The 27,054-nt window shown below is 45.6% G+C and overlaps 1 protein-coding gene across 1 annotated transcript in view; it reads left to right on the forward strand.

The window, feature by feature from the left end:
* Window positions 1-27,054, forward strand: part of MTMR7 (myotubularin related protein 7) — a 99,210-nt gene that overhangs the window by 12,872 nt on the left and 59,284 nt on the right. Inside the window, exons 2-4 of the mRNA XM_058289968.2 lie at window positions 20,915-21,037; window positions 22,182-22,344; window positions 26,784-26,941. Of these exons, the coding sequence (XP_058145951.1) occupies window positions 20,915-21,037; window positions 22,182-22,344; window positions 26,784-26,941 (444 nt within the window). The remainder of the gene's footprint in view (window positions 1-20,914; window positions 21,038-22,181; window positions 22,345-26,783; window positions 26,942-27,054) is intronic.

A 27,054-nucleotide genomic window follows, 5' to 3' on the forward strand; every position in this document is an offset into this window, starting at 1 on the left:
AGCCCAGGGGCGAGGCGTGGGAATATAGAATTAGCTGGAAGCTGGCGTTGTCCTGGTGGACAGGCTGTCCCCCTTGCTCATCTGGCGCTGACTCTAGGTAGGAGAGCGTGAGGGGAGTCGGGGTAAGACGTGGCTCTCTCTGTCGCCTCTCTTTGGACCAGCAGTTAAGTTCCACTTGGCACAACGTGCCTCTGGAAGAATGTTTCCCCATAGTTCCCAAGGAGTTATATAAGTTGACAGTTTAGTCCTTTACTACTGGTAACTTACTCAAAAATATGCCAAATTCAGAAGCATTTTAGAATTTTATAAATGTTTTTGGAGGAAAATCATCATAATAAAACAAGCTTTTGACTTTCTGTATTGCTTCAAAGCAAGTTCTGATTCTTCCAATTTGGTACTACTTATAATGCCTCTGTTGTTTTTTACCCAACTATCTCTACCAGTCACTCCTTCCATATATTCTTTGAATTACAATGGGCCCAGCATCTGTTCTTAATTTATTTTCCTTTTCATATCTTTCTTCCTATGTTTCTCTTATTTGCACTAGTTGAAAAGAGTATTTTGGGTTGAGGTTATTTTAAGGTGGTGTTGAAGTAAATCCTGGAACTGTCCTCTTGTTGAACAGTACATGTTCTTTTAAGCCTACACATCCAGGGTCATCGTACCAAAATAAATTATATGAACCCTCTGCAAAACTCTCAAGTGCCTGCCTTTTTATTTATGAGTGTTGGCTGCTGGCAGACGCTTTGTAGTTTCCCCTGAGCAAAAATGGGCTCCATTTTTGTTTCTCTGCCTTTTCCAAGAATTTGCAGCACTCTCATTTCTTAAGTAGCCATAGCTCTGTGTCACCAACTATTTTAGCTTCATTATCCCCCTCAGGGATTTTTTAAAAGATGCCAATCAAATCTGCTGTTCTAACAATTACATAGGTAGATGGAACCCAACAATCTCTCCAATTATAGGCATTCAAGACTATCTAAAATCATCAAGATGTTTTCCTTACCTTGACCTAAACTGGATTTTAAAAAATCCTGATATAGGAAGCCTGACTTATTTTTTTTTCTCCTTTAAAAAGCAGATTTCTCAAAGCCTGTATTTTTCAGAGTACAACCTTCGATACAGGAAATGTTTGATATGTGTGTCAAGGGCCCTATTTCCCGTGTGAGAAAGGACTTAAATTTTCCAGCAAAGTTGGAAATAAGAAGATTCTTCACTGTGGAAGCTGGCACACTAAAAATCTTTCCAAGGTGCATACAATTTTAAGATCTTTATTCATATTTAAATGTCCTTTTGTGCAACCAATATAGCAAACTCGTCTGAATGAGCCCATCTCTTTGTTCTCTCCTTATTTGGAAGCCTCTGTCAAGATGACGGGAATGAGCCCTTCACCAGTATCTACGCTGGGACCGTCTAAATCCATTTGGTTATAAGTCTTGTTTCAAATGGCACTTGGTCTTTCCAGGTCTGAGCCCTTCTATTTGACTTAACCCAGCTGGAACTGGCTCTGTCCAGAGGAAAGTGGGTCTTTGAGGGGGTAAGTTTGAAGATAAAATCCCTTTTTGCTTACGCCATGTGAGGTTGAGATTTCTGTCACTTGCACCTCAGAATCCTACGAGACAGAAGTGCTCTCAGATCCTCTTGGCAGTGTTACTGATTAGGAGCCCTTTGAGAAATATTTGGGTGCTTGACACCAAGTAGATGTCAGTAAGTTAATGAAATCAATTAAGGAATTAATGAAATTAAAAAGGTTTAAACTAATGGGCAGCAGCTGTCTAATTTTCACGGTGTTCTTTTACAGGTAGCTCCTACTGTGTGTTTTTAAAATTACTTTCTTTCTAGTTCAAAAAAAATAAAAGAACCAAAAACGGCAGCTCAACAAGTTATGGAAGCATTACTCCTAGAAAGTTCTCCTTTTTTGTTATAGCCAACTGTATTAACTACGTTTTAAAATAATTTAGCTTCAAAGCAGAATACAATTTTTAAAGAGTCCATTTTTTTCTAGAAGGTTGAAAACAGGGTTCTTTTCTTGTGGTCTCAGTATGTGTATTCCCCTTGAAGATATTTTATGCCTGAATCATGGATTTTATGAAGGGCAGAGCTCTAAATTTCTTCTGCTTACATGTCATATATTTTCTTGGATTATGTTCTGTGAGTTTTGCCTTTCCCTCAGTTCTTCCCCAATATCTGACCTCTGAGTAAAATGGTCCTGGGAAAAGGCTTTCCTTGGTTTTATAGTTTGAAACAGATTATAATAAGCCTTTGGGGAGAAAGATTGGTGTTCTGATTTCTCTACCAAATGGCTGGATTAGAAAACTTCTGAAGCTTCATGGCCAACCCCCCTCTTCTTTTTCTTTTAAAGAAACTTTATGTAAGGAGGGGGAAAAAATCTTCCTGGTAAACTGGAAACATTGTGTTTATTCCATAATTGTAAAAGATAGCAATTCTAAATTGTGTGAAAAATTTTTTTCTATTATATATTTTTGTCTTTATTTATCTATTTTTAATGTTACATTAAAAAAAATATGAGGTCCCCATATACCCCCCAGCCCCTCACCCCACTCCTCCCATATCAACAACCTCTCTCATCATCATGGGACATTCATTGCATTTGGTGAATACATTTTTGAGCACTGCTGCACCACATGGGTAGTGGTTTACAGTATAGTTTACACTCTCCCCCAGTCCACCCAGTGGGCCATGGCAGGACATACAATGTCTAGCAGCTATCCCTGCAGTACCACCCAAGACAACTCCAAGTCCTGAAAATGCCCCCATATCATATCTCTTCCCTCTCCCTACCCTCAGCAGCAACCATGGCCACTTTCTCCACATCAGTGCTACATTTTCTTCCACTACTAATCACAATAGTTCCAGAATAGAATATCAGTAAGTCCACTCTAATCCATACTCTATCCTCCCTATCCTGTGGACCCTGGGACGGTTATGTCTACTCCACCTCTATATTGAGAAGGGGCTTAGATCCCACATGGATGATGGATGCAATTCTGCTTGCAGTGTTGACCTTCTTCACCTCCCTGTTAGCTGGCTGGGGTAAGTCCAATAAACCAGAGGGTAGGATTTGCAAGTCTCTTGAGGCTCAGGGCCTGGCTATCACATGCACAGTCCAGAGATTCAGGACCCCTGAGTATATACCAAACCCCAGCACCAACCACAGGTCCAGTAAAAGTGACAGGAGAGGCTTGTGAACAAAGATCATATCTGAGTCCAACTCCATCACACTCAGGAACACAAACTCCAAAGTAGGGCCAACTGACATGGTGCTGAACTCCATCTGCCATGACCATAGAACCTATGGATCTCTGTAGCCCTCAGAAGAACCAATACCTGGGCTTATATCTACTTTGGCTGTCTCTGGGACCCTGCTGAGGTGTAAGGGCAATCCCCTGATGACCTCCCAACTCTTTTTTGGAGACTCATAGCCATATAAACTGATTTGTCCTTTCCATTTCCCACTATTATTCAAGGTCAAAAGCAGTTTTAACACCTGATATTACATGTAGGCTGAGATATTCTGCTGGTCTGAATTGACCCTTTTATTCAAGGTCATTTTCTAGTGACATCATCAGCTGGTACTTGGTAGTAATCCCTTGGTGCCAGGGAGGCTCACCCCAGGAGGCATGTCCCACGCTGGGGGGAAGGTAATGCAGTTACATGCTGAGTTTGGCTTTGAGAGTGGCCACATTTGAGCAACATGGAGGCTCTCAGGAGGTAATTCTTAGGAACCCTGCAGCTCTAGGCCTATGAAGAACTGTATTTTTATCGCTTCAGTATTTCTCCTTATATGCCAAAGTACTTTGCCAACTGTAATCAGTTAGCCAACTATAATTGGTTAGTCCATCTTTCTTTTGTATAAATTTTATTGTGGGAACCTATATGCAATATAAAATTGGCCATTTTAATTACTTTTAAGTATGTAATCCATCGGCATTAGTGACATTCTCAATGTTGTGCAGAAATCATCACTATTTCCAAAACCTTGTCTTCACCCCAAACAGACACGCCGTGTCCATTTGGCAGTAACTCCCCATTCTCTTCATCCCTGGTAAGTCCTGCCCCCCTTTCTGTCTGTGAATTTCCTGTTTTCGATGGCTCATCTAGGAGGACATGTACAGCACTGGTTTGCTTCACTTCCCACAGTGTCTTCACAGCTCAGTTGCAGAGCAGGTGGGCTTTCTGGAGATGGTATCACTACCTTCCCTTTCCCAGGAGGACGTGAAGTCATGGACATGAGGGGCTCACTCAGTGAGATTATGGAGGAGAGCCCCAAGTCTCTTCCATGGGTTTGTTTTTTGATAACGAGTGCTTTCACCCTCATGTGTGCTGTTGTCAATGGGGGAGCTCTTCGCTTTAAGATGTTCTTTCTTTCTTTATTTTAAAGATTTATTTTTATTTCTCTTTCCTCCCTCCCACCCCAGTTGTTTGCTCTCTGTGTCCATTCGCTGTGTGTTTTTCTGTGTCCACTTGCATTCTCATCAGTGGCACTGGGAATCTGTGTTTCTTTTTGTTGCGTCATCTTGCTGCGTCAGTTCTCCACGTGTTCGGCGCCACTCCTGGGCAGGCTGCACATTTTTCACACTAGGTGGTTCTCCTTATGGAACGCACTCCTTGCACGTGGGCTCCCCTACATGGGGGACACCCCTGTGTAGTAGGGCACTCCTTGTGCACACCAGCACTGCGCATGGGCCAGCTCACCACACGGGTCAGGAGGCCCTGGGTTTGAACCCTGGACCTCCCATGTGGTAGGCGGATGCCCTATCTGTTGAGCCAAATCTGCTTCCCTTAAGATATTCTTTAAAAGATCCTAAAGCATCTTCCTAAATACAGGCAGGGACATCAGCCATACACAAACCACTTTGGGGTCACTGAGGATGGCCGGTTAGAAGGAAGGAAGACTTGGCTCCTGAAGCGATTGCCCGGGCTGCCAGAGCTCACCCTGGCTTGGGGAGCCTGCCGGGCACCTGAGGACCCTGCCTGGTGGTGGCCACCTGGGGCCTGGCCATCCAGGCTGACCTCAGCACCTTGCCCCTCTGGACAAGGCAAAGCGAGCAGATGGGGTGAGGATGGGCAGCCTGGCCAGCTGCTCTGCTCCAGTGTTAGCCGGTTTGTAACGTGGGGCCTCATGACTCCCCTCCTGAAATGTCAGGGAGGTGGAGAACAGACTTGGGCCTCGAGGCCTGTCCTCAGTCTGCCCTATTAGGCCTGGAAGGGAGCGGTGGAGGATGGAGGTGTCTGGGGAAACAGGGGAGGCAGGCACCGGGTTTGGGCCACGGCCCCGTCCCTTTGTGCCCGAGACCTTGGCAGCTGGCCTCTCCTGGGCATTGTTTGACTGCTCGATGGGGGGCATGGCCTCTGCCTTCCGGCCCACTCCAGCAAGGACCCCCATCCAACGCCACTCAGCTGCTGTTGTCGCCGCCTTCCATCTTCTGTCCTCGCTGTTCAAGGGAGACGCCTAACAGGATCCGCCACAATTCGACTTCCTCTTTTTTCACATTTTTTTTCTCTTTATTTTTTTTTTAATGTTACATTCAAAAAATATGAGGTCCCATATACCCTCCACCCCCCTCACCCCACTCCTCCCACATCAACAACCTCTTTCATCATCATGGGGCATCCATTGCATTTGGTGAATATATCTTGGAGCACTGCTGCACCACGTGGATAGTGGTTTACGTTGTAGCCTACACTCTCCCCCAGTCCACCCAGTGGGCCATAGCAGGACATACAATGGAGAAGAAGGGCTTCCTCTTTAACACTGGTTTTTCTGGAAAGATAGCCCTGGATTTGCCCGATTGTGGTTCCCACACTTAAGTGAGGGAGGAGAGAGCAAGAGCGAGCCCTGCGGAAAGCCACGGCAGCCTTCAGCCCCTTGACCTGCCACCCAGCCATGCGCCCATCCCTGGGTGGCTTCCCAGGGCCCCCCCTCCAGGGGAGGGTGTCCCTTACCCGAGAGGCTGCCGGGCACAGGGTCCTGGTCCCAGGCTCCCAAGCAGCCCAGTGCCACGGCCTCTGTCTTCCCATCGTTCTGTCCTTCTGTCCTACTGGCTAGCCTCATGGCCCCTGGCGTGACCCGTGCCCTCATCTTCCTCCTCGCCGGGCCATGTGCCACCCAGGGTACTAACACGACGTCCACTGCTGCACCCTTCAAACTGCAGTGGGAATGCACTATTTTTGGTGTTCTGCGTTGTCCGGTTTGGGGCTCATTGGCATGTTCTGCTCACAGCTGAAGACCGTTTTAGGAAAACCCAGCTCTGCTTACACCTTCAGCTGGTGGTTACTGTGAGGGTTTTAAGTGTGATTTCAGCTCAGGTCCCCACTGTCCCTCAGGTACTTCCTGGCCAGTGGCATTTGGTGGTGGTCACTAAGCAGCCAGGTTGGTTTGTATGCCGTGTAGACATTGGAATACCAGCATTAGGAAGGGTATACGGGTGGCAGATTTTAAAATAGTATGCTTTCAGAAGCCAGTTTTGGCATTCTGATACATACGGTTAAAGTAATGCTTTCTTTGGTTCTTATCTTTCATAATTCTGTGAGTATTAAAATTAAATATAATACAAGATGCAATAGGGTATCTGTTATATGAGAGATGCTTTATTTTTGATACTACAGTAGGACAGTTTAGTAATTCAGACTTAAAACCAAGCGGTAGTTAAAAATGAGTTAGAAGTAACTCAGGAGGCCTTGCGAAGTGCTGATTCCTGGGCAGCCATTCCCAAGCTCCCGGAGAGGAGGAAAGAGAGAAGGAAGAGCTCAAGAGGGAGGTGGCTGCATGGAGGCTGGCGCAGGGTTGTTGTGTCCCAGTCCCGGTCTTTGGGGCTTCTGCTCTCTCCAGCCTGGGGCCTGGGGCCTGGACGTCACACGGCATCTCCCCCACGCAGCCCCTGCGGCGGCACCCGTCGTGGCTGAGCCTCCTCTCCCAAGAGTTTTGTTCACGCCTGCGTTCCTGTGGGGCCTCATTTCTGGGGAATTGAGTTTTGAGTCATGCCTGTGTATGTGGCCGCAGGTGCCATTTTGTACCCTCTCTAGCTGCTCAGTAAAGGACCCCTGAGTCAGCTGAAGCCTGTCGGACCTGAGAGAGCCACTGGGGACCCTGTAGGGTCTTCGTGGAAGTCAAAACCCAGGGATGGCCACTGCAGGACTGATGCCCCGCGGCTCAGGGCAGGGCCGGAACCTGGCCTGCAGACAAATACTTTTTTCATGTTGGTAGAGTTAGAAAATGTCAAGATACCAAATTTAGCATGACACACTATTTATCTAGCTGCTTTTCTTAGATTCGAACATAAACTTGTTTTAGGTTTTGGCTGCTGCACACATTTTGATTTCTCCCTGGCCAGCAGCCTCTGGCTTCTCTACCCCAAGTGATTGGCAGTGACCTTCAGCCTAGTTGAGATGGCCAGGAGGGCCCAGGTCCAAGCCTGAGAAAGGCCAGTGGCTGGTGCCGTTGGTGTCCTGTCTTCCTCCATGGAAGTGGCTGTGTGTGCTCTGCACTTTGGGTTCCTCCCTGCAGCCCCGCTCACCTTGCCTAGCGTGTCTGGGGTGGCTCTGCCAGCACAGGGCTGTGCAGGGCCTTCAGGCTTGGAAGCAAAGGCCCCTTCCCCTTTACTCCTGAAACGGGGAGGGGGCGCACGTGAGGAAAGCTGCGGAGAGGCTTGAGATGGGTGAGATGCTCCTGGTCCTCAGGCCATGAGGCAGGGACCAAGACGGACTTGTTTTAGACGTGGCTGTGCCCATGGGGGAACGGGTGTTTGGACTGACGCTATTCAGCTATGGCCTAGAAAAACCTAACTAAACCTGTTTTTCTCAGTCTAACTCCAACAGAGGAGGGTGGAGGTGAAAATGCCGTTAATGCAGGACAATCTTTTCATTGAGTCCGTGACATTTTTGAGGACAGATGAGGCTGAATCTTACCCTTTGGTTTATTTCTCAGAACTTGACACACTGCCTGCACACAGGCATTCTGTCGAGGGGACTCGGATGCTCAGCATTCTCTGTGTTACTGGGTCTGACAAAGTTGGACGTCTGCTCGTGCCAACACTGCCTTGAAGTTCTTTCAGCATCCCTTTCGCAAGCTCTCTGTCTTTGGGATTATCTCAGAGAACGATATTTCTGATTTTATTTGTGAATATGCTCGCCCAGAGCCATGTTATCTTAAGGCATTCCGTTTTCAAATACTCATTTCACATATAAAGTGGCTTAAAATAATTGGAAATTCATAATCCTGAGAAGGTTAATTTCGTGTATAAATGTTCGCGGGCCTCGAGCGGCCTCCGCGGCGTGCGTAGGTGCCCATGGCTGCGGCTTGTGCCGTGGAGGTGGACGGCGCTCTGTGCCCGCCTCAGCCTGGCCTCCGTGGCTCGCTTGGCCTGAGGACACAGGCCGTCTGTGACCTTCAGATTCCGTAACTGTGAACTGGGGATTCAGGATTATGGGGAGGAGGAGCCGAGGCCAGATAGACCACGTGGCAAGGCCCTGCCTGGCACGTCGCGAGCTGCCTGCAGACACCTGTGTTATTGATTTTCATTTTGGTAATTTTCACATAAATCAATGTCAGCTGCAGTTGGCTGTATCTGAGATACTGGTAGAATTTTCCTGAAATTCCTTTTGGAAGTCCACAGTGCTCCCCAGAGTTTCCACTTGACTCCCCTGGAGGTTTTTCGTGGTCACCCGTGGCATAACCCCCCGCTGCCCCTGAACCATCCAGGCTGTGGGCGTTTCACATCCACGGGGACTTCTCAGTCCCGTGACACAGCGGCGCAGAAGCGAAGCCCGCCTCCTGCTCAGTTCCCCCCCTTCTCCCATGCACAGAAAACGGGGCGCGGACATTTTCTAAAATCCACCAAAAGGTTCACAGGACTTTTGTTTGGATTTTGGGGCCGGGGTGGTTTTCTTGTTTTCTTTCCAGATTTTTTAACATGAGATAAATAAGTGCATGTTTCATAATGTTTAAAAGACCGATTTTGAAAGCAGGAGGGGAAAGCTTCGCAGGATTGGCGAGACTTCAGCGTAAGCAGGATGAGCGAATCCTTGCCCAGGGACCCCCCTCTCCTTTTCCCCGTCCTTTAAAATGTGTTTCTCACAAAGCCCTCCCAAGGGGAATGGTTTTATTTCCGGAGTGTATCACCAGCGCAGATGCCCCCTCGTCCGCCGCGCAGTGGGCTTCTGTCTTTAAAGTGTCTGGACGATTCCACGGGCTTCCGAGAAGCTCTGAACATGCTCTGGGTGGAGTCTGAGTGGCCCGGCTATGCCCACCCTGCCCGCTGTCCCTTTACCGGCTTCTGCCCTGCCACAGCTTCATTTCTACGAAGGCCAGGCTCTCTCCCACCCCACGAGCTCACACCACAAGCTGCTCTCACGGCTTCTGATTTCAGCAAGAGCGTTCCTGCTCCGGTCGCTGGTGCTTTCCACGTTACTGAATCCAGTGGGCAGTTTCTAGTTCTGGACTTGCTTGATAGCTCAGCAGGGTTGGCATAAACCCCCTCTCTCTTTGTCTCTCTCTTAAGATGCTTCCTCTGTTAAGTCCTGACGCCATGCTCTCCTGATTTTCCTTCTTACTGGCCAACCACTCTTTTCTCATTTTCTCTCTGGAGTCCTCCTCTTCTAACAGACTTTTAAATATTGGGTTTCTTCAGATCTCTTTTTTCCTCATGCTGCGTTTTCTTCCCAGGTAATCTTTCTAGTCTCAGGGTTTCATACATCATCTATGTGCCAGTGACGACAAACTTACCACACTTCAGCATTTTTAATATATCTGTGATTGTAAGATGCACCAACATTTTAAGTGCCACAAAGAAAGCAAAAAGCATTGCCGATTAAATGATACAACGCTTCCTGATGACATTCATCATAAGATGCATCTCATTTTCGGAAATGCCAGAACGTGAAAAATGTACATCTACGCATTAACGATATTTAGTAATATCTTTTGCATAGAGGAAATTCTGTTTTCAGAGCATGAACACCTAAGTGTATCTTAAGCCTGGGGTTCTTCAAAACATGCGGGAGGAGTTGCAGTAGCTTTGTCTTAAGAAGCTGACAGTTTCCTGTCCAGTGTCCTTGGCTGCTCAGGCGAATCCCGTGCAGTGGTGAACCACAGGACTGTGATGGCGTGTGGTTTTGAGGCTGGGAGAAAGCCCACAGCAAGGCGTCCTGAAGGTGCAGCTCCTTCCTGAGGACTGTGGTGACCCTTGGGCTGGGCTCCTCTGTCCCTGGCAGTGATGGGGCAGCCCCTCTTGGCTTCTGCCTCTCCCAGCTTGTGTTGAATTTCAGCTTCTTGCTTCCACAGCTTTCTGGCTGGCTGTCTGAATTTCACTCCCTGTGATGGTCAGGCTAGTGTGTCAACTCAGCCATGTGATTGTGCCCAGTTGTCTGGTCAAGCAAGCACTGGGCAATTTGTAATACAAGGGCATTTATGGACCTTAGTCACCAGTGACTTGACTGCAGTGGTAAATCGTAGAGAGCTGATTACAGTTACATCAATCAGGGAGATTGTCATCAGCAGTGAGTGACGCTTAACCCAATTAGTTGAATGCCTTAAAAGGGGAAGTGATTCCAGCATTGAGAGAGAATTTCCCAGCTCGTCTTTGGATAGCCAGTGTCACCCAGAACTCATCAAGAACCTTCACTGGACTTTCACTGCAGCCCCTGGTTGTACCTGCCTCTAGAACCTGGACTTGTGCATCCCCACGGCTGTGTGAGGGACTCTTCTAGAATCAGATACTGTTGACAGATAGTTCTTGTTGATTGTTTCCCTAGAGAACCCTGGCTAATATACTCTCCTTATAAAGGACGCTAGCAATGGATTAAGACCCATCCTAATTGGGCTGGGCCACACCTTACCTGAAGCAGCCTCATCAAAGGTCCTCCCCACAGTGGGTCCACACCCGCAGGGATGGGTTGAATTTAAGGACGCCCTGTCTGGGGCGCATAGCTCCAGACCACCCAATTTCCCAAGGTCATATCCCGCCGAGTGTGAAAGAGGCGTTATTGCTATGGACCTTGTTATACGGCACATGTGCTGGAATTAAGGTAGCTGAACAATGGGGCTCGACCAAGCGAGTTTTCAAGATGGCACCCAAACCCTGCCATTGCTTTCATTGTAGGGTGACCAGCTCTAGAGCCACTGTCACGTGTGCTCTGGCTTCCCTAGTGTAAGCCACAAGGTGACCCCTGAGCAGTGCTCACTGTCTTCACAGAACTTCTCAGACAAGTGAATCTTAATTTTTCTTGCTCATTTCTTTGATTGTTACACAGCATTGGGAAATCATGCTGCTGATGTTTTCCTCGTTGCTTTTTAACCTCCTTCACCCGCCACGGATCTTCAGAATTGCTTTTGACAGCTGTGGCCTCAGCTTGGGACCTGTAACTGCTGTTGCCAAATTTTGGACTGTAGTTTCCCTCCAGCAGCATCCAAAGTTAACAAAAAGACATGGAAAAATCCCATTAAGTATTCTAATTATCTTACCACCATCTGCAAACATTGCTCTGTTCCACGTGCTTTTCTAAAAATAATCTTAGTAGTATAGCTTCCACCACTTCTGTAGGGAGAATAATCCATGTGAAATATTTTTTCCTTAAAATTATTTTATGTCCATTAATACTATCCTAATAAAATTTTGTTCTTTAGTCCTAAGTGCAGGAAAAATGATCTACATTCCAATTTGGATGTTGTTAAGGAGTATACTACTCCTGGACGCCTACCTAATTTAGCAGGGCACATTTTAGCAGGTAAATGAGTATTTTCCCATAGAAATGTTCCAAAAATAATATATTCTTTTGCCTTTCTCCTCCAAAACTCTTTCATAATATCTTTTTTTTGGTAGGTAGTTCAAAATAGAATTTTTAATAATAAAAGTTTAAATAAAAAGTATATAACCACTCAGGAATTGAAAAATACTCTCCTAAATAACTCTTGGGTCAAAGATGAAATAGAAATGGCAGACTATCCAGAAAGGAACAAGAATAAGAGTACTACTAACAAAGCTAACAGGGTGCAGCCAAATATTTACTTGGAGGAAAATGATTGGGCTTAAAAACCTTTGTTATTAACCAAAGAGAATGAAAATCAATGAGCTGACTATTCAGCCTGAGAATGAAAAAAACCAACACATAACATAGCCAGGGAGAGCTTTTATTAACAAACAAAGCAGAAATTAACAAATTAGCAAAGAGAAAAATTATAAAAGTGATAAATTCATTATGTGAAAAAAAAGGTCTGCCTGTTGAATCACAAAAAGGTAAGAACATAATTCAAAATATTAGGAATGAGAGAAGGGATAAAGAGAATTATAAGTATTTGAAAGTCTGCAATAAAAAGATAAATAGACATCATAGAATAAGATTTACTTAAAAAATAGAAAAATTGATGAGTTCTATAATTACATAAGCAATTGAAAGATTTATTAAGAATTATTTCTCCTAAAAAGTGCCTATATTTGTTTCAAATTACAAATAATTTGATATTACAAGCTTCCTAATTAATTAACAGTCATAACTTGGACTGTTTCACTTGATATAAGTAGCAAAGATAGGCTAGTACATGCAATCTCTAAGCATATAGATGCAAAGAAAACAAAAACAGAAATACAATTATGATAGATAAAATCCAAGGTATATTCATATTCCAACTCGGCCAGATACCAGGAATCCAAGACTGCTTTTAAGATTAAGAAATCTGTTAATATTTTTATTGCATAGGACTAAAACCAAAAATTAAGTATTCATCCAAATAGGTATTAAAGAGGCGTAACATGTATGCTTGATTTTTAAAACTCAACACTTTGAAGAAACTAGGAATAGTGATAAAATACCAGCCAATGTCAAAGTCAGTAGAGTACCATGTTGGAAGTGTTCCCATTAAAAAGAGGTGTTCAGTTGTGGGAAGAGGGCAGAGAATGGAGCTCCAAGACTTAGTCTTTCCACCCAAACAATTACTAAATGGGTAGGAACTGTTTGAAACAACTGTTTTGAAACTCTGGAGGTCATAAGAACACAGAACAGCATCCAGCGAAGAGAGGGAGGAAGAGACTGAAAAATTTTGGTAAAGAACTGTAAATGCTCTCACGGCACAGAGGCTCCAGGCACCCAACCCCAGTCTCACAGCAGGCTGCTGAGGGCTCTGGTCCCTGCCCAGCTCACTGGTGACAGAAATGGCTGTAAACATCCTCTTTCCCAAAAAACAAGGGTGGGCACAGCTAATCACTGATCATGGCTTTTGATTAGCATATTTAGATCCCTGGGGGCCTGGCTCTGAGGGCAGCTATTGTTTTGGTCTGCCTGGAAAAATGCTGGGGCAGCCAGTGTTTCAACCTGCCGCACACAAAGGCAGTGGTAGCCATTGTTTCAACCTACCCGGACAGGGGCAGGGTGGAGGTGGAGATTTAAAGGCGCTGAGAGAATGGTTGTGGCTCAACTAATACAGTGTCCACCTACATATGGGAGGTCTGGGGTTTGGTACCCAGGGCCTCCTGACCCGTGTGGTGAGCTGGCCCATGTGCGGTGCTGCTGTGCACAAGGAGTGCTGTGCCACGCAGGGGTGTCCCCCGTGTAGGGATGCCCCATGTGCAAGGAGTGCACCCCACTAAGAGAGCCACCCTGTGCAAAAAAAGTGCAGCCTGCCCGGGAGTGGCACCACACACACAGAGAACTGACACAGCAAGACGGTGCAACAATAAGAGAGACAGATTCCCAGTGCCACTGACAAGAATCCAAGCGGACACAGAAGAGCACACAGCAAATGGACAGAGAGAGCAGACAATGGGGGGCAGAGAGGGAAGGGGAAAAAGTAAATAAAATAAATCTTAAAAAAAATATGCTGCATTTCTTCAGGGCTGAGGGGCAGTTAGCTGAAGGGCTGCATTTTCTGGGAAAATTTTCAGGAAAACAGCTTTGAGGAGCCATTGGAGAAGTTCTTGACAAGTTTCCTGATCCTCTCCCCAGGGCACTTTGAAGTCAGTCTGCACACCCTCCAGGGGACCCTAGCCCTTTTTGGCTGAAAGGACTGACTTGGGAAAGTCTTCTCTGGCATACCCCTCCTCCTAGAATTGGACCTCCAGGCAAAAGCAGCTTGAGACAACAAAAGGATTGAAAGAAACTATTGAGGTGGACAGTCTGGGACAAAGGCCTGCTGGCTTCAGACACCGAGGAAACAGAGGTCTCTCTCCCAGGGAACAAACTCCTATAATTAGGAAACTCCAAAAGAACTAAGAAACAAAAGCCCGGGACAAGAGGAGGCCTAGGAAGACAAGGAAACCCTGCAAATGCATTCACCTTGAGCAGACCTTCCTGATCAGAGGGCTGACGCTCAAAAAAAATCTATCCTATCACCAGCTGATTACAAAATCAAGAAAACAGACATCTCAGGGAATAAATCCCAGAGCTAACATTTTAAAATCTTAATATGTAGATGGGAGCAGGTGTAGCTCAAGTGGTTGAGCACCTGCTTCCTATGTACGAGGTCCTGGGTTCGATCTCCAGTACCTCCTAAAAACAAACAAATGAAAAAACCAACTTTCACTGGGAAGTGGACATACCTCAACATCTGTATGGTACCTTCTATAAAAAGAAAAAGTACAGTGTGCAAACAAAAGAGTATAAGACAAAGAAACAGGAAATGATGGCCCACCCAAAGGAAATATGATAAAAATCTGGAAAAAAATGAGAACGTGAACACACCAAACAAAGCCTTTTAAAAAACAATCTTAAAAATGCTCAAGGAGATGAAGGAAAGTACAGGGAAAGAACTAGAGGGTATCAGGAAAATTATAAATGAATAACATGAGACTATAAGTAAAGAGATAGAAATTTTGAAAAGGAACCAAACAGAACTACTAGAGTTGAAGACCACAGTAAATGATGAAAAATGCCCAAAAGGGTTTCATGAAAAGATTGGAGCTGGCAGAAGAATCAGCAAACATGAAGACAAGGCCCTTAAAATTAGTCAGGCTGAAGGGGTAGAAAGAAAAAAGAAATAGTAAATAGATAATAGCCTAAGACAGCTCTGGGACACCATCAAACACACCAATAGACACATTAAGGGAGTCCCAGAAGGAGAAGAGAGAGAGAGAAAGGGGCAGAAGGAATATTCAAAGAAATAATGAGAGAGAACTTCCCAAACTTAGCAAAACTTGTGAACACACACCCCCAAGATGCCCAGAGAACACCAAACAGAATAAAAATGAAGAAAAATACACACTGTCATATGTTGATAACACTATTGAATGCAAAGGACGAGGAGAGAGTCCTGAAGACTGCAAGAAAAAAGCAACGTGTTACATACAAGGGAGTATTCCAATTAGATTGAGTGCTGATTCTCATCAGAAACCATGGAGACAAGAAGGCAGTGGGTTGAAATTAAAAAACAAAACAAAACTGCCAAACAAGAATTTTATATTCAGTGAGACTTCCTTTAAAAAATGAGGGCGTGATAAAGATATTCCAAGATAAACAAAAGCTGAGGGAGTTCATCGCCACTAGACCTCCCTACCAGCAGTGCTAAAGGGAGGTCTTCAGACTGAAAGGAAAGGACACGAGACAGTGGCTCAAAGCAGCATACAGAAATAAAGACCTATGGTGGAGACAGCCATTTGGGTAATTAAAAATGCGAGTATTTTAATATTGTTTGGTATGTATCTCCATTTCTTATTTCCTACAGATGCTAAAATGCAAATGCATGAAAAGTCATGTTAAGTCTGTGGGTTTGGACATACAGTATAGAAAGATACAAGTGGTAACAAGTAAATAATAAAAGGTGCGAGGACAGAGGGATATAGGAAAAGTGCACATGTGTGCTATTGAAGTTAAGTTAGTACCAAACCAAATATGATTGTTATACATTTAGGGTGTTAAATTTTAACCCTGTGTAGCCACAAGGACAATAGAGGGAAAATATATTCAGATAGAAATGAGAAGTCACTAAATAATGTAAAATTGAATAAAAATAAATAAAAGTAGGCAGTTATTGAAGAATTGAGGGAAAAAGCAGGTATAAGATTCACAAAAGCTAAACAGAAAATGGCAGAAGAAACTTCTGTGTTATCAGGAATGACTTTAAATTAAATGGATTAAGCTTGCCAGTCAAAATGCAGAGACTGGCAAAATGGATAAAAAAAGCATGACCCAACTATATGCTGTCTGCAAGAGTCTCACCTTAAATTCAACAATACAAGGAGGTTGAAAGTGAAAGGAGAGAAAAAATATACCATGCAAGTAGTAACCAAAAGAGAGCTAAGGTAGCCATATTCACATCAAATAAAATAGACAGTAAAAAATGGTTGCAAAGCACAAAGATGGTCATTATATACTGATGAAGGGGATAATTCAACAAGAAGAAATAAAAATTATAAATTTATATGTTCTTAACAGCAAAGCCCCAAAATATATGAAGCAAATTACTGACAGAATTGTAAGGAGAAGTTGACAGTTCTACATTAAGACTGGGAGGCTTTAACACACCACTCTTAATAACAGATAGAGCATCTTGTCAGAAGATCAAAAAGGAAATATAAGATTTGAGTGACACTCTGAGCCAACTAGACCTAACAGAACACTTTACCCAACAAAAACAATACACACTCTTCTTGAGTGCACTTGAATCATTTTCTAGGATAGACTAGGATAGACTAGGTCACAAAACAAATCTCAGTAAATTAAAAAATATTGAAATCATGCAATGCATATTCTCTGACCACAGTGGAGTAAAGTTAGAAATCAATAACAGAGGGAGAAATGCAAAGTTCACAAATAGTGGAAACTAAATAACATACTCTTAAGCAACCAATGGGTTGAAGAGAAAATCAGAAATGAAATTAGGAATTAGCTGGAGGCAAATTAAAATGAAAATGCAATCTATCAAAACTTTTAGGGAGATGCGGATGTGGCTCAACCAGTTGGGTGCCCACCTACTACATGGGAGGTCCCGGGTTCGGGTTCTGGTGCCTCGTAAAGAAGACAAGAAGACGCCGCACCTGCCACAATGAGCAGATGCCTAAATGAGCAGATGCCAGAAGCCAGCAGACACCACGGCCTGCGGGGACAGATGTGGCTCAGGCCTTTGGGCACTCACCTCCCATGTGGGAGGTCCCAGGTTCGGTTCCTGGTGCCTCCTGGAGAAGGCGAGCAAACAATGAGCAGACAGATGGGAGAACCCTCTTGGGTGGGGGCATGGGTAAACAGAGAAAAAATAAATCTTAAAAACTTACAGAAGACAGTGAAGACAGTGCTGACAGGAAAATTTATAGCTCCAAATGCTTACATTAAAAAAGAAGAAAGACTTCAAATCAGAGAAACTAACCTCAAAACTGGAAGAACTAGGAAAAGAAGAGTAAACCCAAAGTGAGGAGAAGGAAGGAAATAACAAATATTAGATTGGAGATACATGAAATAGAAAATGGAAAACAATAGAATCAACAAAATCAAAAGTTGATTCTTGGAAAAGATTTTAAAAAATTGACAAACATCAGCTGGACTGACAAGGAAGTTTGTCCCCAAAGTGGAAACAACTAATCTGTCAATGGATGAATGGCTAATCAAAATGTTTACTCATAATGGAATATTACTCAGCAAAAAAGTCATTGAGTACCGATACCTGCTACATCTTGGGTGAACACTGGTGAAACATGGATTGAAAATAGTATGCTAAGGCTAAAGAAATCAGCCACAAAGGACAGCACTTCATGTAATCTGTTGGTATTGTACATCCATAATAGGAAATCCATAAGGACAGGAAGTAGGTTGGTGATTGCTAATGCATATGGGATTTCTCTTTGGGTGATGAAAATGTTCTAAGTTTGAGTGTGGTGATGGTTGCCCAGTGCTCTGAATAGACTGCAGCAGTGCTCAGAGATTATTCAACAAGTGCAATGAAGGTCTCATGATGATGGAGGAGGTGGTTGTTATGGGAGGAGTGGGGTGAGGGGGTGGGGGTATATGAGGACCTCATATTTTTTTAATGTAACATTTAAAAAAAATAAAGACAAAAAAAAAAAAAAAACCCACACTGAATTGTACACTTTCAATGGGTGAATTGTGTGGTATGTGAATTAAACCTCAATGAAGCTGTTTATTTTTAAAAAAAGAAAAACAAGGGTGGCATTTATTGTTACTCTGAAGGTTCTAGTTAATGCTATTAAACAAGAAAAAGAAAAAGAGATAGGAATAGTGGAAAGAAGAGTCAACTATTTTATGCAATATTCTTGTCTACTCAGAACATCCAAAAGAGAACTGAAAAATTATTAAATCAATAAAAATGTTGGGTAAAGAGGCAGTTATAAAACACACATAGAAATTAGGCCTTAGGCTATCACTCTTACTGTATACAGAATTCTTATAAATAGTGTAAGGAAAGAAGGTCACCTGATAGAAAAGTAAAGCAATGATATTAAAGACCGTTCACAACAGAGACACAAATGATCGATAAGCAAATGAAAGAATGTGTAGCTTATTAGTAACCAAAGAAATACTTTTAAAAACCATATGACTCATATGGGAACCTCTTATGTTTTTTGTTTCTTTATGTTTTTTTAATGTAACATTCCTTGTGATCTATTAATTTTAAAAATTTAGAAAAAACAACCACCATATGACAAAATGTTTTATTTCTCATTTGGTCAAAGATTTTGTTCAAAAGGTGATGATCCAGTGTTGGGCAAGATAAGTATATATGGACAACTGCAGTTTATTGGTTGAAAATTGCTTCAGCATTGCCAGAGTTTGGCTTAGCAATGCCTTTCCAAAGAATTATATTAAATTCTGCTTCTAGAAGTTAGTCTTAACAAAACAATTATAGATGTGTGCAAGTATTTAGCCTCAGGATTTCCATTACAGAATTGTTGATAATAGGGGAAATTCTGAACAATAGTAACTAAAATAATTTATTGTTAATTAAATCACTTGTTTTTGGGGGTTAAGTATCACTCAATTTTCGATTCCCTTCAGCTTATGTGATTATATTTGTTGAAATATAGAATTCGTTATTCCTATAACATTTTTCACTACTTTAATCACAGTAACTTCCTTACACATTTTATACTTCTAAAACCTGCTTTCCCCCTTATAATTCCTTTCCTTTTCTAGTTGAGGTTGGACTTTTTTTTTTAAGATTTATTTTTAATTTGTTTCTCTACCCCAACCCCATTGTCTGCTCTCTGTGTCCATTCGCTGTGTGTTCTTCTGTGACCGCTTCTATCCTTATCAGTGGCACCGGGAATCTGTGTCTCTTTTTGTTGCGTCATCTTGCTGTGTCAGCTCTCCATGTGTGCAGCGTCACACCTGGGCAGGCTGTGCTTTCTTCGCGCTGGGCGGCTCTCCTTACGGGGTGCACTCCTTGCGCATGGGGCTCCCCTACGTGGGGGACACCCCTGTGGCACGGCACTCCTTGCGCACATCAGCACTGCGCGTGGGTCAGCTCCACACGGGTCAAGGAAGCCGGGGGTTTGAACCCTGGACCTCCCATGTGGTAGGCGGACGCCCTATCCGTTGAGCCACATCTGCCTCCCGAGGTTGGATTTTTAACAACTCTTTCCTAAGTAGAGCTCACTGCCCTCAGGCCGCTCATTCAGGACCAGAAAGGCTCTTTGCACCCAGCTCATCTCCAGCACCTAGTTTTGCACCGTTTCCTGGAGATCTGGTAGTTTAGGGCACGGGTGTTGAACGAACGAAATGGACTGACTCTTTAAGACACCTAACTCGTTCCTCACCTCAGCAGATCTGGGAGCCGGCGGCTACCCGGGGCTCAGTGGATGGGCAGTGGAGCGGTTCCGAAGGCCGTTTGGCCCCGCGGCCCCAAGGGGCCTGCGTGCCGGGCCTGGGAGCTCCCCCGGCCCCCCAGGAGTGTCCTCTAGGCCGCGCCTCCGGGAGGCTTCCCTGAGCAGAGGGCGGTGGGGGCTCTGCCGGGCCACCCAGGCCGCGGCCTCCACAGTTGGCCCCAGAGCTGGGCACGAAGGCCCGCTGGTTCCTAGCATCCCCAGATGCAGGTTCCTAGGCCCGAGCTGCGGGGTGAGGTTGGTGGATGTTTGTGGGAGGTGGCAGGTGCTCAGCAGGTGCAGCACGGCCAGGCCCTGCGGTCGCTTCTGGAACGTCCGCCTGGCGGCTGTGGCGGCCCTGCCTTAGCCGGGCCTCGTGCCTCTGGTTTCCCCCAGCCCTGCAGGGCTTGTCATGCCTTCCCGTGGCAATGCACACGGAATGGTTTCCGCGCACATACTTGAGCTTGCTCTTCTATATGAGACGGGTGCTTGAGGACAGTGGCTTCCAGGCGTCCCTTTTAACCTGGAGTTGTAGCTGGGGGCTGTGAATTCCATTTATTCGAGAGATTTTATTACGGATTATGCTAACTGGATTTCCACTGTAAATGAACGTCGGTCTTAATTCAGTAAGGTATTCCTTGTGAAATCGTGGGACATTCCTCAGGTATGTCTTTCTCCCACGTGTACATTTGTGCTTCCTACTAGTTGATATAGAAGCAACAGCCTTGAAACCATTTCAGCAACTGAGAAGCATGTAGGACAATGGTTGCCTTTTTCACAGAACGTAATTCCTACATAGTCCTTGTGTACCCTGTAAACTCAGAATTTAACACATAAATGCTCTGCCTTAAATTAGAAATTTTATGTAATTACATTGAAACTAAAACGCTGATGTATTTAAAACCTCGAGAGCACAAGGTCTATGAATCTTTTTTGATACATTTAAGGGCATTTTGAGTAGCTGAATTTTTTGCCTTTGGATATACAGAATTGTATTCTGAGATCTAATTAATTTTAAGGGGTATATTTTGTTGTTTATTACTGGGGACAATTTCAAAATAATGTTGTGGAGTGAATTTGAGATTATCTCCATAGTCTTTGTTTAGATTTGGCGATAACCTTTTGGCTTTATTCTCTTTCCATCCAACTGTTTTCTCTAGGTTGAAAACGTCCGCCTGGCAGATCGAGTGTCTTCCAGGAAAGCAGCCCTGGGTACTTTGTATTTGACGGCGACTCATGTCATATTCGTGGAAAATGCTCCTGACACAAGAAAAGAAACATGGGTATGTGCCCCTCGTTTCTGGCTTTGGTGTTTTCTGAGTCTTGATGGCCACTTCTCTGCTTGTCCTCAGGCGAGGCGGCCAGGCTTGCAGCGCCGGTGCTTAGAGCTCTGCTTCTGGAATGTGTGTTTTGTGTTTTCCTGCAGAGTCAAATCTGCTTGATCTGTTTATGCATTTTTAACACTATTATTTGAACATCATCAAAGAGAGATCTAAAATTAGCCAGAAAATGCAAGTGCTGCATGTCACAGCTGTCAAATAGAGATCCGGGGATATCAGGATTTACAAAAGACTTCATTTGCGGTACGCTTTAGAATCGATTATTCCTAGGATCCTTTAACACAGACGATTTCATCATTTTCTTCTATTGCCTATGCTTTTCTGATAATTAAAAGAGAGAGAGAGAGAAAAAAGAAAAGCTAAGCTAGGGAACAACCCCCTCAAGCATTTGCAATACTTAATAATTAGACTATTAAATATTTCTTACATTATATGGCAACCTGGCCATGACTTTATGACTGGAACCAGAATCCCAGAATTCTGGCTTTTGCCTTTTCTATGCCGTGTAGACATGGTTATGTTTTTAACATAAGGTGGCAGGTGCCACAGAGCAGAGAGAAAACAAAGAATGAAGTGCTGCCACTGAGGACGGGGCAAACCTCTCCTAGAGCCCCCGGGCAAGATTTCCTTTAAGAGAAGTCTCTTCTGCAGCCTGCCTGGCACCAACAGCTCAGCAAGCAACAAGCGCGAGGGGCTGTTGAACTTGAGCATTCCCCGTGGAATTACAGAGCCTGGAGGCTTCTCCCTGCGGCGCCAACTCCAACTTTGGTTGATTTTACTAACTTCTCGTGACCTTATTTAATTTTAGCTATTCAGCATTTGGCTCCCAAAATATTCCCTTACCTGGACTTGTGCAAAAGTGCATGCTGAGTAGTTTGATTTCAAATAATTAGCCTGGATATCAGAAAGCCTGTTTCTGAATGATAAAATTATAATTATCCCAGACATCCTTGTTCTGAGTGCAGATGCTGAGCTAGCTCAAGGTCGGGGGTCTTGGCCATCTGTGCAGCTTGAAAGGTCCGAGTTCTGCTTTGTCACATTGATCAGTTATTTGTGCTCGGTTGACCCACGTTAACTTTGGTTCTAGATTCTCCACAGTCAGATCTCCACCATTGAAAAGCAGGCGACGACTGCCACGGGATGCCCGCTGCTTATCCGCTGCAAGAACTTTCAAACCGTCCAGCTTGTCATACCCCAGGAGAGAGACTGCCACGACGTGTACGTCTCTCTGATACGCCTTGCGAGGCCAGGTAGGACGGGGGATTTGAAGTGGAACCCCTCCTAAGAGGGTCACAAACCATGATCAGGGAGGTTGTATAGCGTGCAGGAATTTAGTGACATCCATTACCCCAGTCCTGAGAAGCCGATGATCACCTGAAATACTCTCTTCTGTAGCCTCTCCCCGAGTTGTCGAAATATGGGCCCTTGTTGTGAATCTAATTACCCCTTTATCTCAGTGGGGGTTATAGTGTATTTTCCTTCAGGGTGAAATCGCCTTAAAAATATGTCCTCGTGGTTATCAAGCCACCTTGGAATGAGACTTAAGAAAAATCTGGCCAGTTGTTTGTCATGGAAAACATTGTTATCAGGCAGTTCTAGTGCTGATTTCTCCGCATTGTGGCTCTTAAGGTTTGGGCTCTTTTGTTTTTGATGGTAATATATGTACATTTCCCAAGGCTGGTAGAACAGTCCTTTGTTAACGTCAGTGAATTACGGGGTATGGATATGTGGGTTATCGTCAAGGAAACTTCCTTAAGTGTTTGGGAAGAATGTTGGGCTGCTCTGAAAAATACCTTCTCTCCGGCACTATCTTGTTATAATACCTCATCTTGGGATCTTCAGGTTTACAGCTCACAGCTCACTTCTAGAAGAGTGTTTCTTGTCTGTCTCTGTGGCTTGTGTAAGTTCCAATATTATTTTGCTTAAAAGAAATCACATCTAAGTTTCTTGGGAGAATACGGTGAAAAGAGATCATCGCTGTAAAAATAATGTGTGTGCTAAGTGGTACAAAGAAGCTCTTAATAGAAATATAGCTTGCCTAACATTGTTTGATTCGGAGCAAGACCTTGGTCAGCTCTTGGAGGCAGCTGGTCGGGTGTGACGCGGCCTCGTGGCTAGTGAGGAGTTGAGGTTGGCTGGCGGAGGCGGTGCCAGGAGCTGTCAAGGCGGGTAATGTGGATGTTACTTTGCTCCCCTTTCAAGGCAGCTGGTTCGGGCTTTTTCATCTCAGCGTGTTGAAAAGAACCACGGAGTGAGCCAGAAAAGCAGCTGAACTCTGGCGAGGGTCACTATAATTGGAACAGAAGTTCTGGGAAGATGTATGTTAAGCTGCACGCGGTCGAGGATGGGAGGAGAGCTGTGGCCAGTTAGTTCAGCGTCCAGGGTTAATGGGTGTGCTCGGCGGAAAATGTGTTCTGACCCGCTTCGGGGGATGCAGCAAGAGCCCCGAGGCTGGGAAAGGGCTGGGCAGTGGAGGGGGGCGCGGGGGCTGCCGGGGCCCTGTCGGGGAGAGCCTAGCCGGGCTCTCAGTGGAGGGGGAGGGTCTCGGGGAGGAGCTCACTCTAGTCCCCCACTGGCACAAAATTGTTCTTTTTCTTAAAGGTGAAGTTTCCCAAGTGAGGGCTCAGATGTCGCCAGGTCTCCTTTTGCAAAAAAGGAAATGATGGTCATTGATTGAGTTAAAGGTGTCACCTCAGAGGATTGAAGAAGGCTGCATTTTGGAATACTGGAATTAGAAATGCCAGTGTGCCTAAAATGGATTACTTTAATAAGTGAGGGAAGATGCTCTGGGACCCAAGCGTTTTAACATTAGGGGCAGGGCTGAATTCAGGACAGCTTGTGCCCTGCATGTTGGAAACACGGAAACCAGGGTTTTGAGTCTGGTGGAGGGTCGGGGAGTGGGGGGAAGGGGACAAAGGGAGCCTCTCGATGGGGGGCTGGGGAGCTCTGCAGAGGAGCTTTTACCAAGTGCGCACCCCTTCCCCCTCTGCTGAGCGTGTCACAGCGGGGCATGTGTGTATGTGGCCGGTGAGGGAAGCGTCCTTTGAATTCTAGGGACCATGGTGCTCTCTGGTTGCTGTGGTTAGTCACATATTTTCAGTATCCCCTTATGGCCAAGTCACGTATTTTCACCATTTTCATGCTTTCAGTATCCCCTTATGGCCAGAGCCAACTGCAGGGTCCTCCCTCCCTCCTTCCATCCATCCTTCCTTCCCTCCTTCCTTCCTCTTTCAGACGAATTATTTGGGAGTCCATTTAAGTCAAGACTCATGAAGGAGGATATATTCAAAGCTCTTGAGCTTCTCTCCTTACTGAGTTAGGATTTCTGGGATAAGGATAAAATCAAATTCCTAAAAATTGGGGAGGGATTTTGTTGGTTTGCTTTTTTATGTGAATAAAAAATTGGTAAGAATTCTGTCATGGACCGAGAGTTAAAAAATCATGGGACAAATTCAAGAAGGTTTTTAATTCTTAGCAACAAAATAACTTATTTCTGGACTAAAAGACCCTATTTCTTAAAGAGTTTCCTTTTTCCCTGTCCTTTCTTTTCTCCTCTGTCAAATTTGCCTCCTGCTGTTTCTTTTTGTGTCAGTTCTTTCCCTCTTTGGTGTTTATGGGCCCTTCAACGTTGAAACTGTTTCTCTTATTTCTCCACTTTTACTAAACTACAATTTTTTCACTTCATTTTAGCCCCGTGTTCTTCTGCCTATTTACTGTGATTTAAAATTTTTCAATGACTGAATAGTTGCATTTGTTTTTCACAATCCTTGTCCAAGTCACCGCTGCTTAAACAGCTCTTAGAGTGTTAATTTCTTTTTCACTGATGAAACCAATCTGCGTTGAGTAGCCAGTTTCTCCCTGTGTTAGCTTGGACTGTCCTAAGGTTTAATTTAAACACTTGTTTTTGTACAATAAGAAAGGAGAAGCTCCTCTTGGTTCAGTGTCGTAGTGAGAAAGTGCCATTTTATGCTCTGAACCGGCAGGCTCAGGTAAGCCTGTGCTCAGCCGGTGGCATGGCTTAGTGAGGTAAACAGAATAAGCGCTAGGATTCCTTTCCGCATGACTCTTTCTGGGTTGTTTTTTAAATTGAAGATGTGCATTCCGTCTACCCGCACGGTGAGTATTTGCTGCCGCTTCCAGGAACTCTTGCGCCCTCCTGGTAGCACCCAACCCCAGGGCGGCGGGGAGGACACAGGTCAAGTAGAATCTGCAACTCAGCAAGAGCCCAGGGGCCCAGGCAGTGTCGTCACCGTCCCCGGAAAGGCCACCCCTGGACAGCCGCGCTCGCGGAGCGCCTGAGCTGTGGCCCGCCCGGGCGAGGGGCATCGGCGCAACGCGCACGCGGTTCAGACGGGGCCACACGGGACGTGTGGACACGTGCGCGTCAGCCTTCTGTGGCCCGCTTGATGGAATGCTAGGTCAGATGTGTTGACGGACGTCAAATACCGTATTCAAATTAAACTCACTCTTCCTTTTCATTAACGTGACTGCCGGGACATTTTAAATTATGAGTGTGGCAGGGTCCCGCGGCTGGACACGCCAGGCTAGCTGCTTCCCTCCGCGCGGCCAGAGCTTATAGGGGAGGGGGCCTGATGTGCGTAAAAGGTGACACAGAGGGACAGCGACACCTGGCAGAGTGGAAAGATGGCCTTTTTAAAAAAACAGTTGGTTTTATTTTATTTTTCTTCCCCTTCCGGGCCCTGCTCTTTTTGCTCTCTGTGTCCATTCTCTGTGTGATCTTCTGTATCTATTTCTCTTTTTTTGTTTTCTCATTTTTCTCTTCTCGGATTCACTGAGATTCAATCCTGGGGGACTCTGATGTGGAGGGAGTTTCCCTCTCAATTGTGAAACCTCAGTCCCTGGTCTCTGCTGCGCTTCACCTTGACTCTCCCCTTGTCTCTCTTTTGTTCCCTCATCATCTTGCTGCTGCGGGACTCGCTTGTGCGGGCACTGGCTCGCTGTGCACGCTTTCTCTTCTTTTTCACCAGGAGGCCCCAGGGATCAAACCCGGGTCCTCCTGTATGGTAGGCAGAGGCCTTATGACTTGAGCCACATCCGAAAGATGGCTTTTATCTCCCCTCCTGAGGCTGGAACCCTGTGAGTGGGGGGCCAGGCATTAGACGTGGACGGTTTCACGCCTCCTGTCAATACCACATGAGTAGCCCAAGGATGGCAGTTACCTGGGTGTTGAAAGTGCTCATTTTCTCAGGGCACACATTTGGTAAGTCCCCCACTTTTGCAAGTTCCGGCATTTCTTCTTTAATACTGTGGCATCGCAGTTGCGGCAGTGGCCGGGTGGGCCTCGTGGTCTCGGGGGACCGCCCCACGTTGATGTAAGTCTTTCCTCATAGGCAAGTGGAAGTTTTGGCGTCGAGTCAATACACGGGTTCTTGCTTGTATGCTGCACACGTCCCGCGGTTTCTGGGAGGTGTGCGTGCTCCCCCGGCGCAGTGGCCAGGCCCTCTCTCTAAGAGCACCCAGCCCTTGCAGGGCTGCGCCCGGCTGTCTCGGGGTCTGGCTGCGGGAGGAGGCGGGCGGCCCTGCCCGCCGAGGCAGGGCTGCGCCCGAGGGAGGGTGGGGGTGGTCCGGGCAGGCCCCTTGGTGGGCCCTGGCACATCCCAGATATTCTGGGGAGACTTGCTTCCAGCCTTGACGGGGCCCGTGGGGCTGCCTTCTTCTTGCCTTGCAGTGAAGTATGAGGAGTTGTACTGCTTCTCCTTCAACCCCAAGCTGGACACGGAGGAGAGGGCGCAGGGCTGGCTGCTGGTCAGCCTCGGCGAGGAGTACCAGCGGATGGGGCTGCCCAACGACCACTGGCAGCTCAGCGACGTGAACCGAGACTACAGGGTGAGTGGGGCCCACGGCAAGGTGCAGCCCCAGACCCGGGCGTTGGGGCTCCCGACGAGCGGGCGGCGCCGCGGGCTGGCCACGCTCAGGTCCCGTGGCTTCTGTGACCATGC

This window comes from Dasypus novemcinctus, chromosome 29, assembly GCF_030445035.2.
Source record: "Dasypus novemcinctus isolate mDasNov1 chromosome 29, mDasNov1.1.hap2, whole genome shotgun sequence".
Taxonomy (NCBI): Eukaryota; Metazoa; Chordata; class Mammalia; order Cingulata; family Dasypodidae; genus Dasypus; species Dasypus novemcinctus.